At 40.7% G+C, this 19,136-nt stretch overlaps 1 protein-coding gene across 2 annotated transcripts in view; it reads left to right on the top strand.

The window, feature by feature from the left end:
• apbb2b (amyloid beta (A4) precursor protein-binding, family B, member 2b) overlaps positions 1–19,136 on the top strand; it is a 34,947-nt gene that overhangs the window by 12,754 nt on the left and 3,057 nt on the right. The window contains exons 4-17 of one of the 2 annotated variants that reach the window (XM_085912496.1): positions 1,262–2,264; positions 7,853–8,097; positions 8,737–8,862; positions 9,696–9,767; positions 10,028–10,078; positions 11,437–11,522; positions 11,802–11,862; positions 13,665–13,811; positions 13,971–14,098; positions 17,566–17,680; positions 17,825–17,912; positions 17,991–18,071; positions 18,229–18,344; positions 18,514–18,693. In XM_085912496.1, coding sequence (XP_085768622.1) covers positions 1,280–2,264; positions 7,853–8,097; positions 8,737–8,862; positions 9,696–9,767; positions 10,028–10,078; positions 11,437–11,522; positions 11,802–11,862; positions 13,665–13,811; positions 13,971–14,098; positions 17,566–17,680; positions 17,825–17,912; positions 17,991–18,071; positions 18,229–18,344; positions 18,514–18,693 — 2,481 coding nt within the window. In that variant the 5' untranslated portion in view covers positions 1,262–1,279. The remainder of the gene's footprint in view (positions 1–1,261; positions 2,265–7,852; positions 8,098–8,736; positions 8,863–9,695; positions 9,768–10,027; positions 10,079–11,436; positions 11,523–11,801; positions 11,863–13,664; positions 13,812–13,970; positions 14,099–17,565; positions 17,681–17,824; positions 17,913–17,990; positions 18,072–18,228; positions 18,345–18,513; positions 18,694–19,136) is intronic. The other variant, XM_085912497.1, reaches the window with a different exon arrangement.

The following is a 19,136-nucleotide window of genomic DNA, read 5'->3' as shown; positions in this document are numbered from 1 at the left end:
TGTGGCTATAGCCAAACCGTGATTGGGTTTCTACTTACTGCACCTGGATTTGACACTTGTGTTGATAGTAAACAGTTTATATTTATTATTTTCCTTTAACAGTGTAATGCATTAAAGTAATTGGTCCTGGAACTTTTTGAACACAGCTCATCTGTAATGTGGTGCACTGTCTGCATTCTTTCTACCAAAAACATGCTTTATTTATGTAACGATGTCACCTTTGTTGTGCATTACCCCAACACTGCTTATTTTGTTGCAGAGTTTCGACTATTTATGGGTTTTAAAATACCTACTGGTGGACATTACTCGTCCCAGCAGGTTTACGAACTTGGCGATCCCTTAAATTTGATCGGCAACACAGAGTGCAAGGGATTTCTACACTATTCCCCCGCAGTATCCGGTGAATTTATGACCTCTGCCAAGGAGGTTATGTTTCCATTGAGTTTATTTATTAGTTAAGGCACAACTTCCTGCCTAGAGTTTTTGATACAATATATCAACCTGGATTGCTTTAATGAATAGGTAATCTTCTAGTCACAAAATGACGTTTATACTTGGAAAAGTAGTTTGGATGAAAACGGGAGGGTTTTGCACACACACACACACACACACACACACACACACACACACACACACACACACACACACACACACACACACACACACACACACACACACACACACACGAGTAATGAATGTTTTTCCCCCAGTTTTTTATACTCCTCATAATCCCTGGGGATTGGTTAAAACAATTCACACTTTGTCTGATGTGTATTTGTGTTGCATATCTCGCAGGGAAACCAGATTACACAAATATACACACTCCATTTCCCTCTATCTGAGATGAGACGTTTTGAAGCTGACGTTAACCCTGAGCATCTGGGGAAGTCAAAAGTTGAATTTTTCCCACCGCTGCTTAATGACCTTTGTCCTTTGTAAGGAAAATATACACATGAAAACTCAGGAGGAAAAAAAATACCCCAAATGAAAATTACAGGGGCACATAAAAATCATAATTAAGTTTTTGGGACAGACTCGTTTTTTTTTTTTCTGTCCTTTATGTTTATAGTTAAATGGAGGTAAATATCCGTTCAGGTTAAAGACAACAAACCTAAAAAAATGTCGTGCAAAGTATCACTTGACAATAGCAAATGCGATTATATTAAATCGATTAGTAGTCGATTAATTGCTCCACCTGTAATTTCAGTCTTGGCGGAGGGTTCTTCTAGTCCATTCACATTTGGCTTCCTTTCTCTTTCAGCGGCTCTAACTGACTGCCATGATGATGTCAGTAGACGTGACCAATCGCAATGGCCCCTCTGCCAAGCCTCCAACTTCCCTCAGTTTACGCTCCTCTCACAATCAGCTCCTCAGCAGTGACGTCATCCACCAGGGCTCTTCTACTCCGCCCAAGTGCCGCAAAAAATACGCGCTCACAAACATCCAGACTGCCATGGGCCTTGGGGAGGTAGTGCCACCTTCATCATCACCCTCTTCATCATCGCCTTCACAACAGTTGACCCCCAACAATCCCAAACTGGCCAAGAACGGTGTCAACCAGCTTCGTAAAGCTGGTCAGGATCACAATAAAAATACTACAGACCTAAATGTGACAGACCTTGATAGTAATCCAGAAATCATAAGGGAAGAGCTGAGCGTTAACACTCCAGAGGAGTCTGAAGGTCACATGGGGGATGTTGTCGAGCTTCACTCAAACGGTAACGCTGACCCCGAGTCGGACCGAAGTTCAGAATCAGAGAGTGGCTGCAACGTCAACAAGGACGCTGATCTCCAACTCAATGGCAACTCTGGAGATATTGTTTATGACTTGAACATTGAAGCGGAGCAAAGCGATGACATCAGTGTCCTGTCTGAGAAGGAGTTGAAGTCCCTGATGAAGACTGAGGACCATGACGCGGCGGAGGAGCACGAAGACGATCAGAAGAAACCATTATTGTTGATCAGAAGCGAGTCTCCAGTGAATACATCATCCAATTTGGAGATCATCTCAGACCTCCTCTCTAAGGACTCCCCTGTGCCCCCTCCACCTTTCCCACCCAGACGAGCTAGCCCAGAGGACACACCCCTACTCTCGGTGGCATCCTGCTCCTCCTCGTCCTCGTCCTCTCCAGAGACTAAGAAAGACAGAAGGACCGGAGCAAAGACGGACTGCGCTCTGAACCGTATCCAGAATTTGAACCCCAGCGATGAAGAGTTGAGTTGGACCACTTTGTCCCAGGAGAGCAACTCCCCCGAGGAGACAGGTACATACACCGCTTGATGTAGATTTCTATTTTTGTAGGTTTGTTTTGGTTTAACTATCCCTTGTGCCCTTCATCCATTTATGGTGACTTTATTTGTGCACATATTCCCAACTTGGGACATTGCTGGAAGAGAATAAACACTCCAGTCTGCAGTAAATCCCCCACAATCCTTCTGGGACAGCAAGTTCCTTCATAGCCTCATGGGTGGTTAAACATTTAGACTGTTTCAATCTGTGTCCCTGTGTTTGTGTGTCTGCATACAGACCAGTCAAGAGCTTAATCTCTCATTTACTTGTTTCTCAATTGCCACATGCGTTTTGTTTTATATTCCCTATTTTAAATTTTATAATCCTCATATAATTCATTTCATTGCTTTACCGCTTTTGTCACACGTGAGCTATCCCAATTGACTTAAGGCAAGAAGGCTTGGTCGGGTCCTCAGTAAATGACATATACCTTAATTTTTAACATCTAATTAATTCTACTTTATAAAAAAAACAAAAAAACTTGCTGAGGCCCAAGTTCTTGTGTGGCAATTTAGCTTTATGTGCACAAGTTTTGTCTCCCTGTAAGAATTAATTTCAAACGTTCAATATCATTAGACTTCTTTTGTCAGCTCACTTTACTTTCTTTAAACTTTCAATAATTTATAGTTCTTGGTATTGGCAGTAATGTCTTCCTTATTGAAGATGATAGCAGTAACTCAAGTCAATGGTCAGATTATTGGCCAAATGTTCCTTGTCAACTCCAGGAGGGTGTGATTTTTTTTTCTTTTTTCTGTTCCTTTAAGAGAACTTCTAACATTGAACTCTAACAACTTGAAGTAGTTGATGATTAAAGAGGCTTGATATAATTTGGGTCAGATTGATAGCTACTGATAATCGTCTTTACCTGACTTTTAATTGGTAATATCACCTTGCTAGAGAAATAATTAGATCATTTTTTCATTGTTTTTAATCAACTTGGAGCATTTTTAATTATCAACAAAAGCCTCACATACATTTTTAATCGCATACAGGACATTCCCTCATTTTCAAAATGGTTTACGCACACATTCAAGAACAGCTTGTACGTGAGGGGGCGTACTCCCTGAACTGGTCACCAGTCAATCGCACTTCTTCACAGTTCTGCTTCGTCTGCTCTCAGCTAAATAATAGTGCACTCCATTTTGCTTTCCAGTTGTCCCCATTCAAGTCTGCATTATTCATTCATAATGATCAATTTATCGACTTACTGATTATGATGGCCATCCCTAGTGCACTTTTAATCTATGAAATCAATGAGGATGACTATCATTGAAAAACTTGACTGATATATGTTAGCCGCTTCATGCTTTATTGCTTCTCTCTTGAAACGGTCCGGTCACTTTTGTTGGTCAGCGTTGTGTGGAAAATCTTGTCGTTCATGTCAGTTGGGCTTTTAAAAGCCTCTTATTGTTGTCGATCTCATTCATCTACTTCGGAGTGGCTTGTGACATGAGCGCAGCAGTACACCAAGCTTTCAGCCTTTCTGAGTTATGAGGCCAACTAGCTGTTTAATTTCTCCCAGAATACCTCTTATCTTACCCTCTGGTGCATCGGCGGAGTCTTTTTCATCCAAGTAAATCAGAAAAATGTTGTGGTGCTGAGTAATAGCAAAATAACAGAGCCATATTTGCTATATTGTGTATCACTTTTAAAAAAAATGATAAGGAATGGTGAATTTCCCTAATAAGTGATTCAGTTGTATATTAATTTATATAGCCTGTGGTCAAAATAACAGAGTTGTTAACAACACTGCAAAATATAAATGTATTTCAAAATATAGTATATAAAATAGTTCTTCAGAATATACATTAGTAGGAAGCAGGACTGTAATGTTTTGCCTTTTAAGATGTGATAACTTTTGTTCCTACATGATTTAAGTCTGTAACGTTCATAGAAATTTGATTAGTGCCAACAGTTACCATGTGAACAAAATCCAAGTTACAGTAAGTCGTGCCCACAATTTATGCAAAGGCTCTTTGCGGCCAGGGATAAGTTAGATCTAGTAGGGAGCGCTGACTCACTCTTAGGCGGCCAAGTGCATGACTGGTACACTCGTTTCCAGCATTTATCTTCAATTGTGTAAACTGTAATTTGTTTAAAAGCAAATTCAATTTCCAAAGTCTTTAAAAATGATCTCCAAAAGCTAAATTAACTAAAAGATCCGGGAAGCTGAGCTGAATGATTAAAAAGGAATATCTTTCCCCTCTGTGCGTTTCTTATGCAATTCTCAAAGTTCAACTAAATCACATTGGACAGAACTGTAAATCCTGCCCCTCGTGACTTGGAAACATCTGCAAATTTAATATGTTGCAAGTATATTTAACATCAACTCAGTTTCCTGTCTTGTTGCTGCAACAAACTGAATTACGTTCTCCATTGCATTTTTCTCCGATGACTCAAGAGTCGGTCTTTGAGATCAATATGAATAGTATTGATGGAATTGAAAGCAATGGGGAGACAGTTTTGCACGCCCTAAAATTCATCATCCTCTGGATTCTTTTTTTTTTTTTTTTAAGAATATCTTTTTCGAATTTATGGACACTGATTTCACAGTTGTCGATACTTCCCATGTGCCTGTCTCCAAAGCTGACAGAGCAGTGTTGCTTTCCCAGGTGTGCGTCAGATTCCTCTCGGGATGTTGCGGTTTCCAGGGCCTGTATGACAGCGCTTTCGCACGAGGGAGCCAAAACACACAAGCACGCAAGCACAAACATGCACGCGCACAATGGTGCGTGCTTTAACAAGAGGTCTGAAAGCAATCTGCAGCACTCCCAAAAAAATTTGGCTTTATCGTCTTTCTGTGAACCACGATTGCATAAACCGACCGATTTTTAATCACCATCAACCTTAATGAGCAGGAAAGATGACCAGAGGGCAACCATGTCAGGTGAAGACTTTTGCAATCAACATTTCATGAGGATGAGTAAAACGGACATCTGAGTGTATATCAGCACTTGTGCACGCAGGACAAACCGAAATACAACGTAACCTCCATCTTTTGCCGTCTCTCGTTGGCATCTCTCCCCCTTTTGTCGTTTCCTCCCTCCCTCGCCTCTCCGGTTCTCATCACCCCCCTCTCTTGCATTGCACCCCCCTTCGCCGTCTTCGCTCTTCTCTGTCTGGGGTTGTGTGTGTTTGGCAACAGCTCTGGGTTTTCATGCCGTACAAGGCAGCTGGCAAACTACAATATGATGCTGGGGAAAGACTACATGCTCGCCATTGTCATTGTTAATTACGAGGGTAGGTGTGTTTCTCGCTCTCTCTGTGACTGTGGTAGTTTAAAACGAGCATGTGTGTATGAGTGAGTGAGTGAATGTTATTCCAAGTTTTATTACCTAGACAATTTTTTTAATGTCAATCATTCATGTGCATGCTATTGATCTATCATTAGTGTGCATGCTATTGATCTAAGTTTGTGTGTGTGTGTTTGCATTAATCAAACATAACGTGTGTGTGTGTATATACAATGTATAATTTTTCAGTTTTGCGCCACAATCTCTCCCCTCCCCCTTACACTCAACTCGCCACAGAGCTGGCTGCATGCTAACTAGCTCATGTGGCTAAATAGAAAGGATCACATAATTGCATGAGCAACACAGGTGCACGCTGACAGTTAGTCTCGCTGGCGTCATGCTAAGACTTCTGAATCCGACCTACATGGAGGGATGCTGCCCGAGGGTGACTGTGCAAACTTTGAATCACGATGCAGCTTTCAAGCCAAGGCTGCTGGAGCGTTCTGTCTCTCTCTCTCCTGAGTGTTTATGTGCCTAATCCACATCCACTTGTCGTCTCATCTCACACCAAAACGCTCTCTGCAGATACTTGTAGTTTGATGCCCTGACCTATTTTTTTGCTTTAGATAGACTGCTGCCAGAAGCTACCACTTCCCTCAGGCCACTTTTTATGAATCACAATCATCGGAAGCCTCTTTTTGGTAGAGGACGAAAAGTCAAGAACTATATTTTTGTGGCTAGAATTGATGTCCGATAATCAAACGTCTCTCTGAGTACCCTTAGTTTCCATTAGGCCCGTGCTTGTAAAAAAAACTATAAGAGCATTACGTCCAGACTTCGAGAGAACCTTGATGTAGAACTTCTGGCGAGACAGTGAGGAGTGAATAATTTAATATGACAGACATTTCGAGATCTACTCTGTCATCAGCCGTCGATGTCCTTCAGTTTATTAGGAACCAGTGAGTACTCCTTACCGAGGTTCAATTGTAGCTTTGTGGGGGTCTGCAATTTTCAAAGTGCATGAAAGGGCGTACTTGCATGTGTGCATGTCCGCACACAAATAAGACCATAACATAAAATCAAAAGTTGATGTCCACTGACTGGAATCAGCATAGACCAAAAAATATGGACATATTTAACGCTGCTAATAGAGTTGCCAAATGCAAAATGATCCAACGGTGGCCAGGAGATGATGTTTGGATCCTGCGTCCAATTGTTCAGACCTCCAAGTGATTTATTTGGCTAAACAACAAGAATTTAACTAAAAACAGCAGTTTGTGTACAAGCAAGTGCCTGCATTTCATTCTAGTCCAAGAGCGTTAAGGCCATCACTGTGACATATCACCTGCTGTCGTCATGCTGCGTTTCATCAGCATGCTCAGAAGTCTCGCTCTCTTTCGCTATCACTCTCTTGAACTACTTGACCTTCCTTACGTCATCCTGAGAGGTGTTTCGAATGTTTTTGTCAAGCTATTTCGTAAAATGAGAGAAAGTATCAGTAAAAACATCGCAAAATACAACCATAATCAAAATCATTTGATAGAAGTTGTGTTGGATCTTATTTAATCGGTGTAACTAATAAAGTCTTGGATGGTTTACCACCTTGTGGAGTTTTTACCATCTTCACGAAGTTCACTCACACCAAAATCCTATAAAGAGCTGAGTGTGTAAATGTTTGCTACTTTCTGATGAGGGGACTTTTTGGGAGAGATGCTATAACTGTGATTTAAAGTTTGTGTTTCATCGCTACACCACGTCAGTGTGTGCGTTTGTGTCATCTTGCTACCTACTGTATTTCCTCCAAATGTGTCACTGCCAAATAAATGACATCTGCCATCTGCTTCGTGTTGTCTAGATGTGCTCTTTATGCTACTGAGATGTTTAAATCTCAGTGTAAATTCTGAGCTTCTTCTGACATCTGCAATGAATCAAGGAAACATTTTGGGCAATCCAAAAGCGACGCAAAACAAAAAAATAAAAATAACAGATGTGCTTTGCCATCACATGTGGTGCATTCAAGCTGCGGTTTGCAAACATGATGTCATTTCCTTTTTGCTTGTTTTGGCAAGTTTCACCAATGGAAAAAAAAACCCAAATTGCACAAGTAAGAGCGCATAAAGAAAAAACTGTCAAGCAGCAATCTTCTCTCAAACAAGCTTACGTTTGCTTTCTGCTTTTTTTTTTTTTAGCCACCCAAACAAATGACGTCTAATAACATCGTGTTAATTTGTTTTGCCATGAAATTATTCCTTGTATGGCTTTTGCCGGCAATACAAACCGCTAATTGCTCATCCATTCTGTCAAATAACATCTTTCCTTTTCTTAACAGATATTTGGAATGAACAGTCGTTCCAAACAGACCCGGACCTGCCGCCCGGATGGAAAAAGATCACAGACATGGCGGGTAACTACTACTGGCACATTCCCACGGGCGCTACCCAGTGGGAGAAACCCGTCAGCCACCCCACACCCTCTGGACAGACAGAGCTCCAGGCGCCAGTTGTCCACACAAGCTCCACACCACGTAAACAGTCGCTAGGTTCACTCAGCCCCTCCCCAACTCCTGACCAAGAGGTGAGAAACTGGGGAATGCAAACATATATGCTAAGTTGTTTTAGACAATGCTTTTATTTAACTCTCCTTTGTGCTTGAGTTAGTCATAATAGCTGGTTTGAGGAAACAAATGACAAAGGAAGCTACTGCAAATTAGAATAGAAAGATAAGCCTTTGAGAATTATTAAATGCAATGAGACAAATTACTGCGGTCGTGTTATAGCTTCTGAATGTGATGAGTCGACGTTGCATGCAGTGAATTGAAAGTAGTTCCCAATAGTCATCATTGTTCCCCAACATATAAGAGATTATGCATGCATATTTTAATTTCATCAGCCATATGCTGATGAAATTACACCTGCACAATCTAAACTTCAATGCAAGAACTCTATGAATTCTGCTTGTATAAAGATGACTAGATTGTTTCTTGTAGTTTACTGCACTGCGTCTTACGGACAGCTGGGGCTTTTATTTTGGTTGCTGACAGTTAGCTCCCACATATTTGTGGTTTGATTTTTACAGCTTTTACACCTTTTTTTTTAATTAATAATTTGGTGAATGAGTGTTTTTAAGACTTCCCTGGAAAACGTCTTTGACATCTTACTACTCTCTCACGACTTTTTCCTTGCCTGCGGTTTTCCTTTTTGTGTGTGTGTGTAGGCATGTCAGGCTGAGGTCTTCTTCAGGGGTTCCACCCGTTCTGGGAGCACCACCTCCGACAGCTCAGTGGAGCCTCTCCACGAACACATCCTGCCCACATGTGGATTTGTCAACAGCTGCTATTTTGTAAGGAACCTGGCATGCACCTCTTTTCCTATCCTTGATAGACACAGTCTGAACATGCGGTTACGAATTAGTCCTAATGACGTGATCTATAGTTTCCTGTATACCTGACAACAAGAAACAACCTAACAAGACAAGCGAGCATTGAGAGAAGACGGTCAATAATCCCGTGGCGTAGTAGAATACAAGACGAGTGAGACAATCAATCAGTCAGTCATGCGGAATGATGGATAGTCACAAAGAGGAAAGTAGATTGATAGAGAGCTGCGGCTGGTAGATAAAACATTGACTTAGATGGGATTGACTGATGTTGGCAGAGAGATGGGCCACAAGAACATCCATCTGGTGAAGGTGTCAATGTTTACTGCCTTGCATTTCAATGCACCATCATGTGCGCGCCACATTAAGTTGCTCCTTTTCACATTGTTAGCATACTAATGTCAATTTCAAAAAGCAATTTGAAGTTTTTCACGCCCGAGCCATTGTCGCGGCTGTTTGAATTAGTATGATTCCACATCTCTGCTCTGTATTTGATATGCTTGACTAGCACAGGATAGAAAATGAGAACTTGTGGATTATTTATTGATTGACTTTTTTTTTCTCAATCTTTTAGAGCCACCCTAGTTATTGATCAGTAACGAGGACATGAGAAAAAACTAAATGAGTTGCGTATGTGTGTCACAGCTGTCTCCCCACCTCCTTACCAATTGGTAGGGAAGTAGCCATTAAAAATCCCAAAACTTTTTTGTAACATATTCAGTACTATTTTAATGACATTCTTCTTTTGGAATTTGGTCCTGATAGCGTATTGAATTTTATGCCGTTTTTCTGTGCAGCCTCGCTCTACATCGCTACAGGGGATGTCAGATCAGGAGTGTACCCCCGAGCATCAAGAGGACAAAGACAAGGTGGGAAACAGCTGAATTCACTTTCTTTCAATGAAACTCCTGCCGATTGTCATGTTTTTTTTTTTTTTATATTACTAATTCCAAATGGAAAGGTGAATGTTCAATGGGAGCAAGGAACTTAAGTTTCTCCTCATTGTAACAAACACCAAGTGTGCAGTGAGCAAGTTAGTTAACAGCTTTGTTCTGTCTGTCTCTCTCTTCTTGACTCCCCCCTTTCAACCTTGACCCTCAACTATATGTGTTCTAAACACCATTTGTAGAAACACACGTGGGGTGATTTTGGCGGAAAGATTGATAGTGAGGTGTGGAAGGCAAGTATCATGCATTCAAATGAGCCTTATTGCCACCTCAAACTGAATGTGTGGATAAATGATGCTCGCCATTAACTGCCTGGACAGCATGTGCGGGCTAAAGCGCTAACATCAACCGGCTGAGCACAGCATTGTGTCATACGCTTGATGAGCAGAAGCGTCTCGTGGCTGCTTCAGCAACACACCGAACCAACGTGTGCCTTTCTTGTCTGTTCACTTAACCTTCCTGCTGCATAGACATGAATGTGTTGACACAGATTGTTTTCACATATTACGCAAACTGCCTTAACTTGATGTCTGAGCATGTCCTTGCACCATTACCATCGCTCCATCCAGCCAGAGCACTTTGGATGCATGCTGGAATGTCGTGTTGAACCGTTTGTCCTTTTAGCCCTTTTCCCACATGCACGCCATGGGCACAAGATTTTTTTGGCCAAGTATTCCACACACATTAAATTGCATTAAGATCAGCGCATTCTCGATTTGCCGAGTAAAAATGTCCAAGAACATACAGGCTTTTCTTTTGCTGCATAAGTGCCCCCCCCCCCCTCCTTCCTGTTACACGTAGGACCTACAGTTCATACCAAAACAGAAAGTAGGGGGAGAGAATAGATTATGGCTATGTGTCCAAGTTTGACATTTATTAGCCTACCAGAACTTTTCTAATGAGGTTTGGGAACAGCCAGAGCGGTACGAAGTGGTGTGCCTTTATGATGACGGAAAGTACAAAAAGCAAAAAGTTTTTTTTTTTTCCAGCGCTTTAGTGCTTTGCTAACTTTTATACACTCGAGGGATAAATGGAACTAAGCATATGCAGTACATCGGTTTATTAGCGCTGAGCTCCTTCCTCTGGAAGGAGAGGAATAAAGATTAGCTGAATTAAAACAGAACATGTGGCGTATGAATGAGAGGTAGCGATAAAGTAGGAAGAGTTGAGGCTACAGGGAGAAGAGAAAGTGATGGTGGAGGACTTTAATTCTTGAATCAAGTGTCCAGAACAATGGTAGGTGTGGTAAGATGGCAAAAAAAAAAAAAAGGACCGGACAGGTAGAGGAAAGAGTCTGGCGTATTATGTGATAGAAAATTTTCTGCTTGGATGGCAGGGAAAGTTTGAGTCAGTTGTGAAGCCCGTTCATGATGCAATGGCTTCGAGACATTGGCACTGAACCGAAGAAGAAGAAAAACACAACATAAAAATCTTGACACAGGCTTTTACAATTCATGCACCTGAGGGTTAAGGATAATGACTTCAGCACACAATATTAGTGGTTCCATGTGTGAAGGGGGCTTTAAGGTCTTGTCTTATGTGTGTTTTGCTTGTTTTCCTACATTTTGACTATATTGTTTATACACACCAGGACTTGCAAGCGGCCACGGTGAACCCTGACCCCAGTTTAAAGGAGTTTGAGGGTGCAACGCTTCGCTATGCATCATTAAAGTTAAGGTAAATGACTTTTTGCAACCCTCCTCCCATAGTTTTAAATTATTTTCTTGTGACTCAATTATCTGATGCTCCAACTACATCTGGTTAGTTTCTCCTATCTACTGTTTAATCACTGTCAAATAACTTCCGATGAAGCAGGAAATTTACTCTCCCGATCAGGAAATGGATGTCTGTTAGTGTAATGACCTCTGGTAAATTAGTGTTCAGTGGAGCTGATGGTTGCCACAGCAACACTCCATCGTCACTATATTCCATGTTTGCTTTTGACGTTTATTGCAGAAACCGTCCAGCAGTGGAAGAAGACGACTCCAGCAGTGGCAACAGTGACCCACAATCAAAGGTAAAGACTCAGAAATGGTTTGAGTTGTCTGTGTTGGAGGCATTCGACACAAGTTCAGTAGCACAACCTAGTGGTCAGGAAGTGCAGTGGCGCCACTTGCTTTCCTGTCTGCATTTATTTGCTCTCTGAGAACGGAAAAATACTGACGTTATTATGACGTACTTTGAGGCCAGTTTGAAATGTGATTAGTTGAACAAACAGTCACATTGCTAATAATGTTCAGCACTACTGACTCTGAAGCCATGACAGCGTATTTGGCCAAAGGTCAACACGACAGTATACTTGCAGTACTATTTTTTTTTAATGTAATCTCTTCTGCGATTAAATCCATTATTTGATTTTTTTTTCTAAATAATGAGCTACACATCTGTGGTGGCATGACAGAGGAAAAGCTACAAATGTCAGTTTGAATTTAACTCATTTTGATGTCCTGTCATAGTTTCAAACCAAACCAATTTGCCTTCGAAAGAAAAACACAAGCCTCACAGTGGTCTGTCTGGTCTGGTCAACATATTAGTGCTTAAATGATGAACTATGAAGAGCACGATCAGGATTTTAAATCGGGGTTATTTGCTCACCTTTAATACTGGTCTGTGGATGATATGATTATTACAAAGACAACGAGCGCCTCCTGCTGGCTTTGGTGCTACACTGCCTCCCCTGCTTCAAATGCAGAGTCACTATGCAGTGACATTCAGATGACATAAATTTAAAGGTGATTTTTTTTTTATTTTTATGGTACTCATCCTGGAGTGCATTAGCATGTACGGATATTATTGATCTAGTCACATCCCAAGACTCATCGTACTGACTTGGGAGCCTTTTATTTATTTTTTTTGTTGCAATGAGTGTTGGAATTAAGAACGAGCCAGACACTCAACAGGCCCACTCACCCAAACATCCCTGAATAGAAAATGTAGAGTGGACTATGTGTTCCATAAATAAAACACATTGCTCTACTTTACAATCTGGGTCAGCCAGTGCACACTTTGCACAATCTTCATATAGTACATCTGTTGTGTTTGCATTTTTATCTTGTACCTCTTCTGTCTCAAGAGATGCTTGCCCTTGTATGTTGATAGCTGTCAGGCACATTTTAAGTGTTAATTGCTCCAAATAATCCAGAGAAAGGTTGAGCAATTGCAAGGTGGTCATCATCTCTATTGTTTGGGATCGTGACTATTTGTTGGACAAGGTGACAGAGTCCTGTCTGAAAGGGCAATAAATATTTGATGGTGACGCGTCTCGCTCTGTTTGCTGTCTCCGATCTGTTTCAACCAAGATTAACATTTGTCTCTGTCTGATTACATTGTGAATTGACATCATTTGCGTCAGCAGCGTTTGTTACAACTATCAAAGGGAATGCAAATATGAAAGGTTAGCTAGCGCATGCCACAATATCCTATTTTGAAATAAACTTTTGAAATAAATTCACTCTGTCAGGTATGTAGACATGGTCGTTTTTCTCGCTGGATGTTAATTACTATACATGTACTACTTTTGGCGTTTTATGATCTTAACGTGTCTTGAAACTAACTAGTGGAATTGATGGCGTGGTAATTAAGTCCTCGAGTGAAAAATGTTTCTTAAGTCTCATTAGTGCACATGAATAAAACATTTGATCATTAAAAATGCAATATTTCCAATAAATGAACGTTTTTTGACTATGAATAAAAGACCCTCATGGATTCATGAATTTACCCGTGACACGAGACTCCATTTACAGAAAAGCGACCTTTTGTTTTAACATGATGTATATACGTTCAAATCATCTTATTTCTCCTTGTTTGTATGCGTCTCAGTGTTTTGCCGTCCGCTCTCTGGGATGGGTGGAAATGGCCGAGGAGGACTTAGCCCCTGGCAAGAGCAGCGTGGCTGTAAACAACTGCATACGACAGCTGTCCTACTCTAAAAACGACATCAGAGACACAGTCGGCATCTGGGGCGAGGTGAGGGAGCTTGTCAATATTTTGTGGCAGTTTTATATCCACTTTGAGAGCTGCAAGCCAGACAAATGAAATGACGTAATGCAAAGAAGGGTTATCCAGGTCTTGTCACTGCCACTGCATGTGAATACTTCGACTGCATTTGTGTGTTCATGTGCATAGGGGAAGGACATGTACCTGTTGCTGGAGAATAATATGTTGAACCTGGTGGACCCGATGGACCGCAGTGTCCTTCACTCTCAGCCAATCGCCAGTATCCGCGTCTGGGGTGTCGGCCGCGATAATGGCAGGTAGGTTACCGTGGCAACTCAAGAGCAACCTATAGCAGATCCATGCTGTAATATTTCCGAATAGCGTGATTTCCTAGTGGTGTTCCTTTGTTGCATATTTTCTCTAGGTTTTAGTACTTTAACTAATAAAGCAAGCACGGGAAATAATTGACATAGGGACTTGATGAAAATTCATTTCATCATGACAAACCATTGTGTGTGTGAATTACCGGGTTAACCACAGACCAGCTGCCCTTCCTTCACTTTCACCTCTCTTTGTTCATTGCTGACGGAAGATAACCACTAGAGGGAGCTGTGTCCCACAGGAAGACACTAACTGTATTTGACAATTTGCCAATGAATTCAGTGACAAAAAAGGGATGTAGAAAACAAAGGACAATAACAGAGGGCAGCTTTGTGTAAAGGAAACATTTGAGGGTATTTTGCAGGCCAAAGGTCCTGACCTCAGAATTGATTTGATTCACGTGGCTGACTTGTTAAACGATATCAAAATAGCACATTTCCTTTATCTTTTTGCATTGATTTGTGGTTACAATGGTTTCCGTGAAAAAGCTAATGTTTGTGTGTACCATAAATATTGTTATCCTACGAAAGGAAAGCACTGTATGAATTTGAATCATGTACCAAATTCCCAGAACCAAAGAAATGAAAAGTGATGTTTAAACACATCAAAACTCTTAAAACAGTTCGCATTTAAAACAAAAGCAAACAATAACTCAAATAAAATACGATTAAATTGACACAAATTCATTTCAGTAAAATTTTTATTTTGCAATAAAAAAAAGGGGCTGACCAACTTTAACTTTAAATGTGTTGGTTTTGAACTACAATAAGAATAAAATATTGTCTCTCACGGTTCCTGACCATTTTTAGAGAACTACTCCCTCACACGGGGAAACAAATCCAGTGCAGATGCTCAGATTGCGCAATAGCTCAAAAGATCTAATTCACAAACTTTGGCAGCCAGCCATTTTCCCCAATTTATAACTGATTAATTTGTGCATTGCCATTACAGTAAAAAAAAAAAAGGCACTTGAGTTTTCATGTTGTCATGGCAACATTGCCACCACGCTCACACAAGACTGCAGAGTTCGAACACACATACACACATTCTAACACACACACTATTCAAAGGTGTGAGAAAAATCGACCTTGTGCTCCGTACGTTCTTAACCTTTATTTGTAGAATTCTTATTTGAAGAAGTGATAACATCTCAGTCAACTGCATCAGAGGGAGGAGGAAGAGGCGGCTCAGAAGGGAAGGGAAGGGAAGGATAGGGGAGGGGGTTGACTGAAGAAGGGGAGAGGGGGATGAGGCTGAAAGAAGGGGGGAGGTCTGCTTTACTACTCACCGGGTCTGCAGCATGCAGAGACTTATAAGCAGAGCATCTCATCTTCCTAAAACAGGGGAACAAAACCACTGTGAGTATTCTTGATTTTTATTTGATAAAATAGTAGTAGGGGCCAAAATGAGTAGACCAGATGGAGAGTTACTGTGCATGTAGGTTTTTTTGTTCTTACAGGAACTTGTACTCAATGTTGCTATGAGAGATGCAAAATGAAAACCATTATTGTTGTAAATGTTTAAATTTATTCAACACAAAGTGTGTATGTGTGTGTTCTCTGTATCAGCTGCCACTCCTTCCACGGACCGCTAAACTCATTCTCTCAATAGAATTGACCCTTGACATTTTTAGGAGCATTGGCATGAGATGATGGGACCGTATTGGATATTAGACACCTGAGTGATTCAAGTGAACCTTGTCTTTGTCTATGTTCTCCTCTCCCGACTCAGCTCTTCTACACATATATTATATAAATGGGCTTGCATCAATAGCTCCCTTTGGCACCATTTTTCCTTCTCACCGGACAAGTTTATTCCAGAGGATTTTCATGTTTTGCTTGTAAATTTCTCAGATTGATTTTTCCTCTAATGACGTGTTTTCACAGGCACGGATTTATTTGTTGTTCACCGGGTTTGCTTGTTCACAACTTTTGGGAATCTTTTTTTTTTTACAATGGATTTCTTGGGTGGTACCACAAATGGATAGTACATTTGGAAACATTAAAAAAATATATTAAATTAAACAACCAAGTAAATTGCTTGTTTGACTACTTTTAAAATCAAAAACCTCTGAGCAGTCCTCGCCCCAGCTTGACCCATGTTGTCATGGTAACAGAAGCCATACAATGCATTCGCCTCTTAGCCAAGAAGTTTCAACAAGTATCATTATTTATCAGGTGTTAATAATTCTTTATCATTTGTGGGTTTTTTAATGCGAGAATAACTGGTGACTTATTATTAAGACATTGTCTTATAAAATTTCCCCTATAAAAGTTGGTTTGTAAAAGAAGTTTAAATAATTTGAACTAAATGTAATCAAGGTCAGAAGCTGCTATAAAGTTGCATGTGCTGAATCGAACTTTGTCTTTGTCATCAACTATTTGAAGATTCAAATGTGCCATTAACAACTGGACGCTTTTTGTCTGTCAGCTCTCATGATGATTAGTAATTTAAAAACTCTATCTTCTACTAACCTTTTCGCTTTCCCTCCCGGCTTCCGTGGATACAGAGAGAGGTAATCGCATTCCTCTCCTCTTCTTTTGCATCTCAATATCATCTTTGTCATTTCTTATTGTTTCATTTCCTCTGCGCCTCTTCAAAATGACTGTGTATGAAACAAACACATTGTAGACATCAAGGAAATGAGGGTGACCCCCTTGTGTCCTTTTCTGCCTACAAGCATGTTTTTGCAGTATGCACACAGACAGAGAGGAATGAAAAGATCATCCCCGAGGAGCCAGACTCTTTCTGCTTGTTAACGGGCAGATTTGTGTTTCCGCTGTCGTCAAACGAATTGAGGGGGGGGGGGGGGGGGGGGGAGAAAACCTCCAAGGAGGTTATTGCAGTGTAGCCTTCTTGAGTAAATGTCTTGGCATGTTTGTGAATTTCATGCTGTTCTTTCTCAGTAATGGTCCAATTCCTTGCTCACTCCTTCCTGTTGCCTTATGATCATCTATTCCCTCTTACTTTATTCATCTCACTCACGTCATGCTGCGCTATCGATCTCTACCTGGGTGGTGTGTTCGTGTAATTTTTCAGACCAATAACAGTCAATAGAATAGCAATAGCAATACAACCTTTTTTTTTTTTTTTAACACTTAGGCCTACTATGCGGTTGTATTTTAATATTTTGATGGTGATACTTAGTGTGTAAAATATTTTTGAGGTGGCACTTGGTATAGAAAATTTGAAAAATAGAACCTGGATTGTGACTCAGGTCCATTGACATCAATAATCTTGATTAATACAGAACATTTTTAAAAGGTCTTCCTAGATGAATGGAAGCACTTTGAACTCAAGTGGGAGAAATTCAATGTATCTTTCATTTTTGCCTCCTGTATGTGTGATATGTTTCTTGTTTGACTGCGCTCACAAAATTACTGTACTATTCTTTTCTTCACAGGGATTTTGCATACGTGGCACGAGATAAAAATACAAGGATCCTAAAATGTCATGTGTTCCGCTGTGACACGCCTGCCAAAGCTATTGCCACCAGCCTCCATGAGATCTGCTCCCGGGTAAGACAAGGCATATCTTTTTTATTCTCTTTAATTCTGTAGAATACCAGCTAAACATTTATGTTTTTTTTTAAAGATATATAACAAAGTGATTAAGAAAGTACTGCATTCACCCTTCCCATCCTTTCCCTCACCCACATTCAGATTATGACGGAGCGAAAGAATGCCAAAGCGATGGCAGGCGGCTCTCTCCATGACCGGATTCAGGCGGGACTAGATCTCCCTTTACAAGGTTGGCACCTCACCATTTAAAATGCAATTCAAACCAAGCAAATTATTCAAATACTATTTATTTTTTTCTTATGGTCAGAATTCCCCACACCAAAGACTGAGCTGGTTCAAAAGTTTCAGGTGCTCTACCTCGGAATGATGCCTGTTGCCAGACCCATAGGTGGGTGGTTATCCAACCCATAATAAATAAGTCAAAATTTATGATTTTAGAGACTGTAAAAAGAAAAATTAAGATTGGGAAAATTTGGAGAACAGGACAAATATTAAGAGTTAGTTTGCATTTGTTCTAAAAATGTGATTTATGTAACTCATCACAGGCATGGACATCCTAAATGGCGCAATAAGTAGTTTAGTTGGTTCTTCCAACAAAGAGGACTGGACTCCAGTGGCCCTCAACGTGGCCGATGCCACAGTCACCATCAGCAAAGACAAGGTCAGTTGCTCCTCTAATGACAGAAAAATTGAACAGCACCGCACATAAAAAAAATAACAGATTATGGATTTAAGCCGTAACACCCAAAGCTCATCTGCTCCAGTGGTCCGATTTATTAAAAGGTCACCCCTTTTTTTTTTTTTTTTTAAATGTGACTATTGACAACCAGGATGAAGAGGAAGTGCTGGTAGAGTGCCGTGTACGTTTCCTGTCATTCATGGGCGTGGGACATGACGTGCGTACATTCGCCTTCATCATGGACGCCGGCGGCCATCGCTTCGACTGTCATGTCTTCTGGTGCGAACCCAATGCCGGAAGTGTGTCTGAGGCTGTTCAGGCTGCTTGTATGGTAAGTTGTTAAAGATTCTCCGGGTATTGAAGGATTTGTGGCTATGACAAAACGGGTTCATGAGTTCTTCCTTCATCAGCATACAAGTAATAAAATAGCTGTTCCGGAATTTTCCAAACAAACACATCAATGAAAAAACTAGCCTCGTTGGCATTTTACATCTTTTTCCCCAGCTTGCTGCCCTGTGTAAAATGTACCAATGCACAATGAGGCTGATGATGTCAAATTACAAATTGTTTCTTTTCCAAGTTAATGTCAGGTAAGATTAACAGTTTTGTGGCCCCTTTTGTTAAAAGACGTTGTTGCAATTGCATACTTCAGACATAGCCATGCCCCACTTTTGTAAGTTGGGTCTGAAAGGGCGGGCTTTATGCCTCTCATGCACCAATTTGCTGCGTGAAAGTGGCTTATGCTGAAAATGGGAAGATAAAAAGTTATCTGCC

This window comes from Syngnathus leptorhynchus, chromosome 5 (genome assembly GCF_054491065.1).
Source record: "Syngnathus leptorhynchus isolate UIUO chromosome 5, UIUO_Slep, whole genome shotgun sequence".
Classification (NCBI taxonomy): Eukaryota; Metazoa; Chordata; class Actinopteri; order Syngnathiformes; family Syngnathidae; genus Syngnathus; species Syngnathus leptorhynchus.
This window is presented reverse-complemented; position numbering and strand designations above follow the sequence as displayed.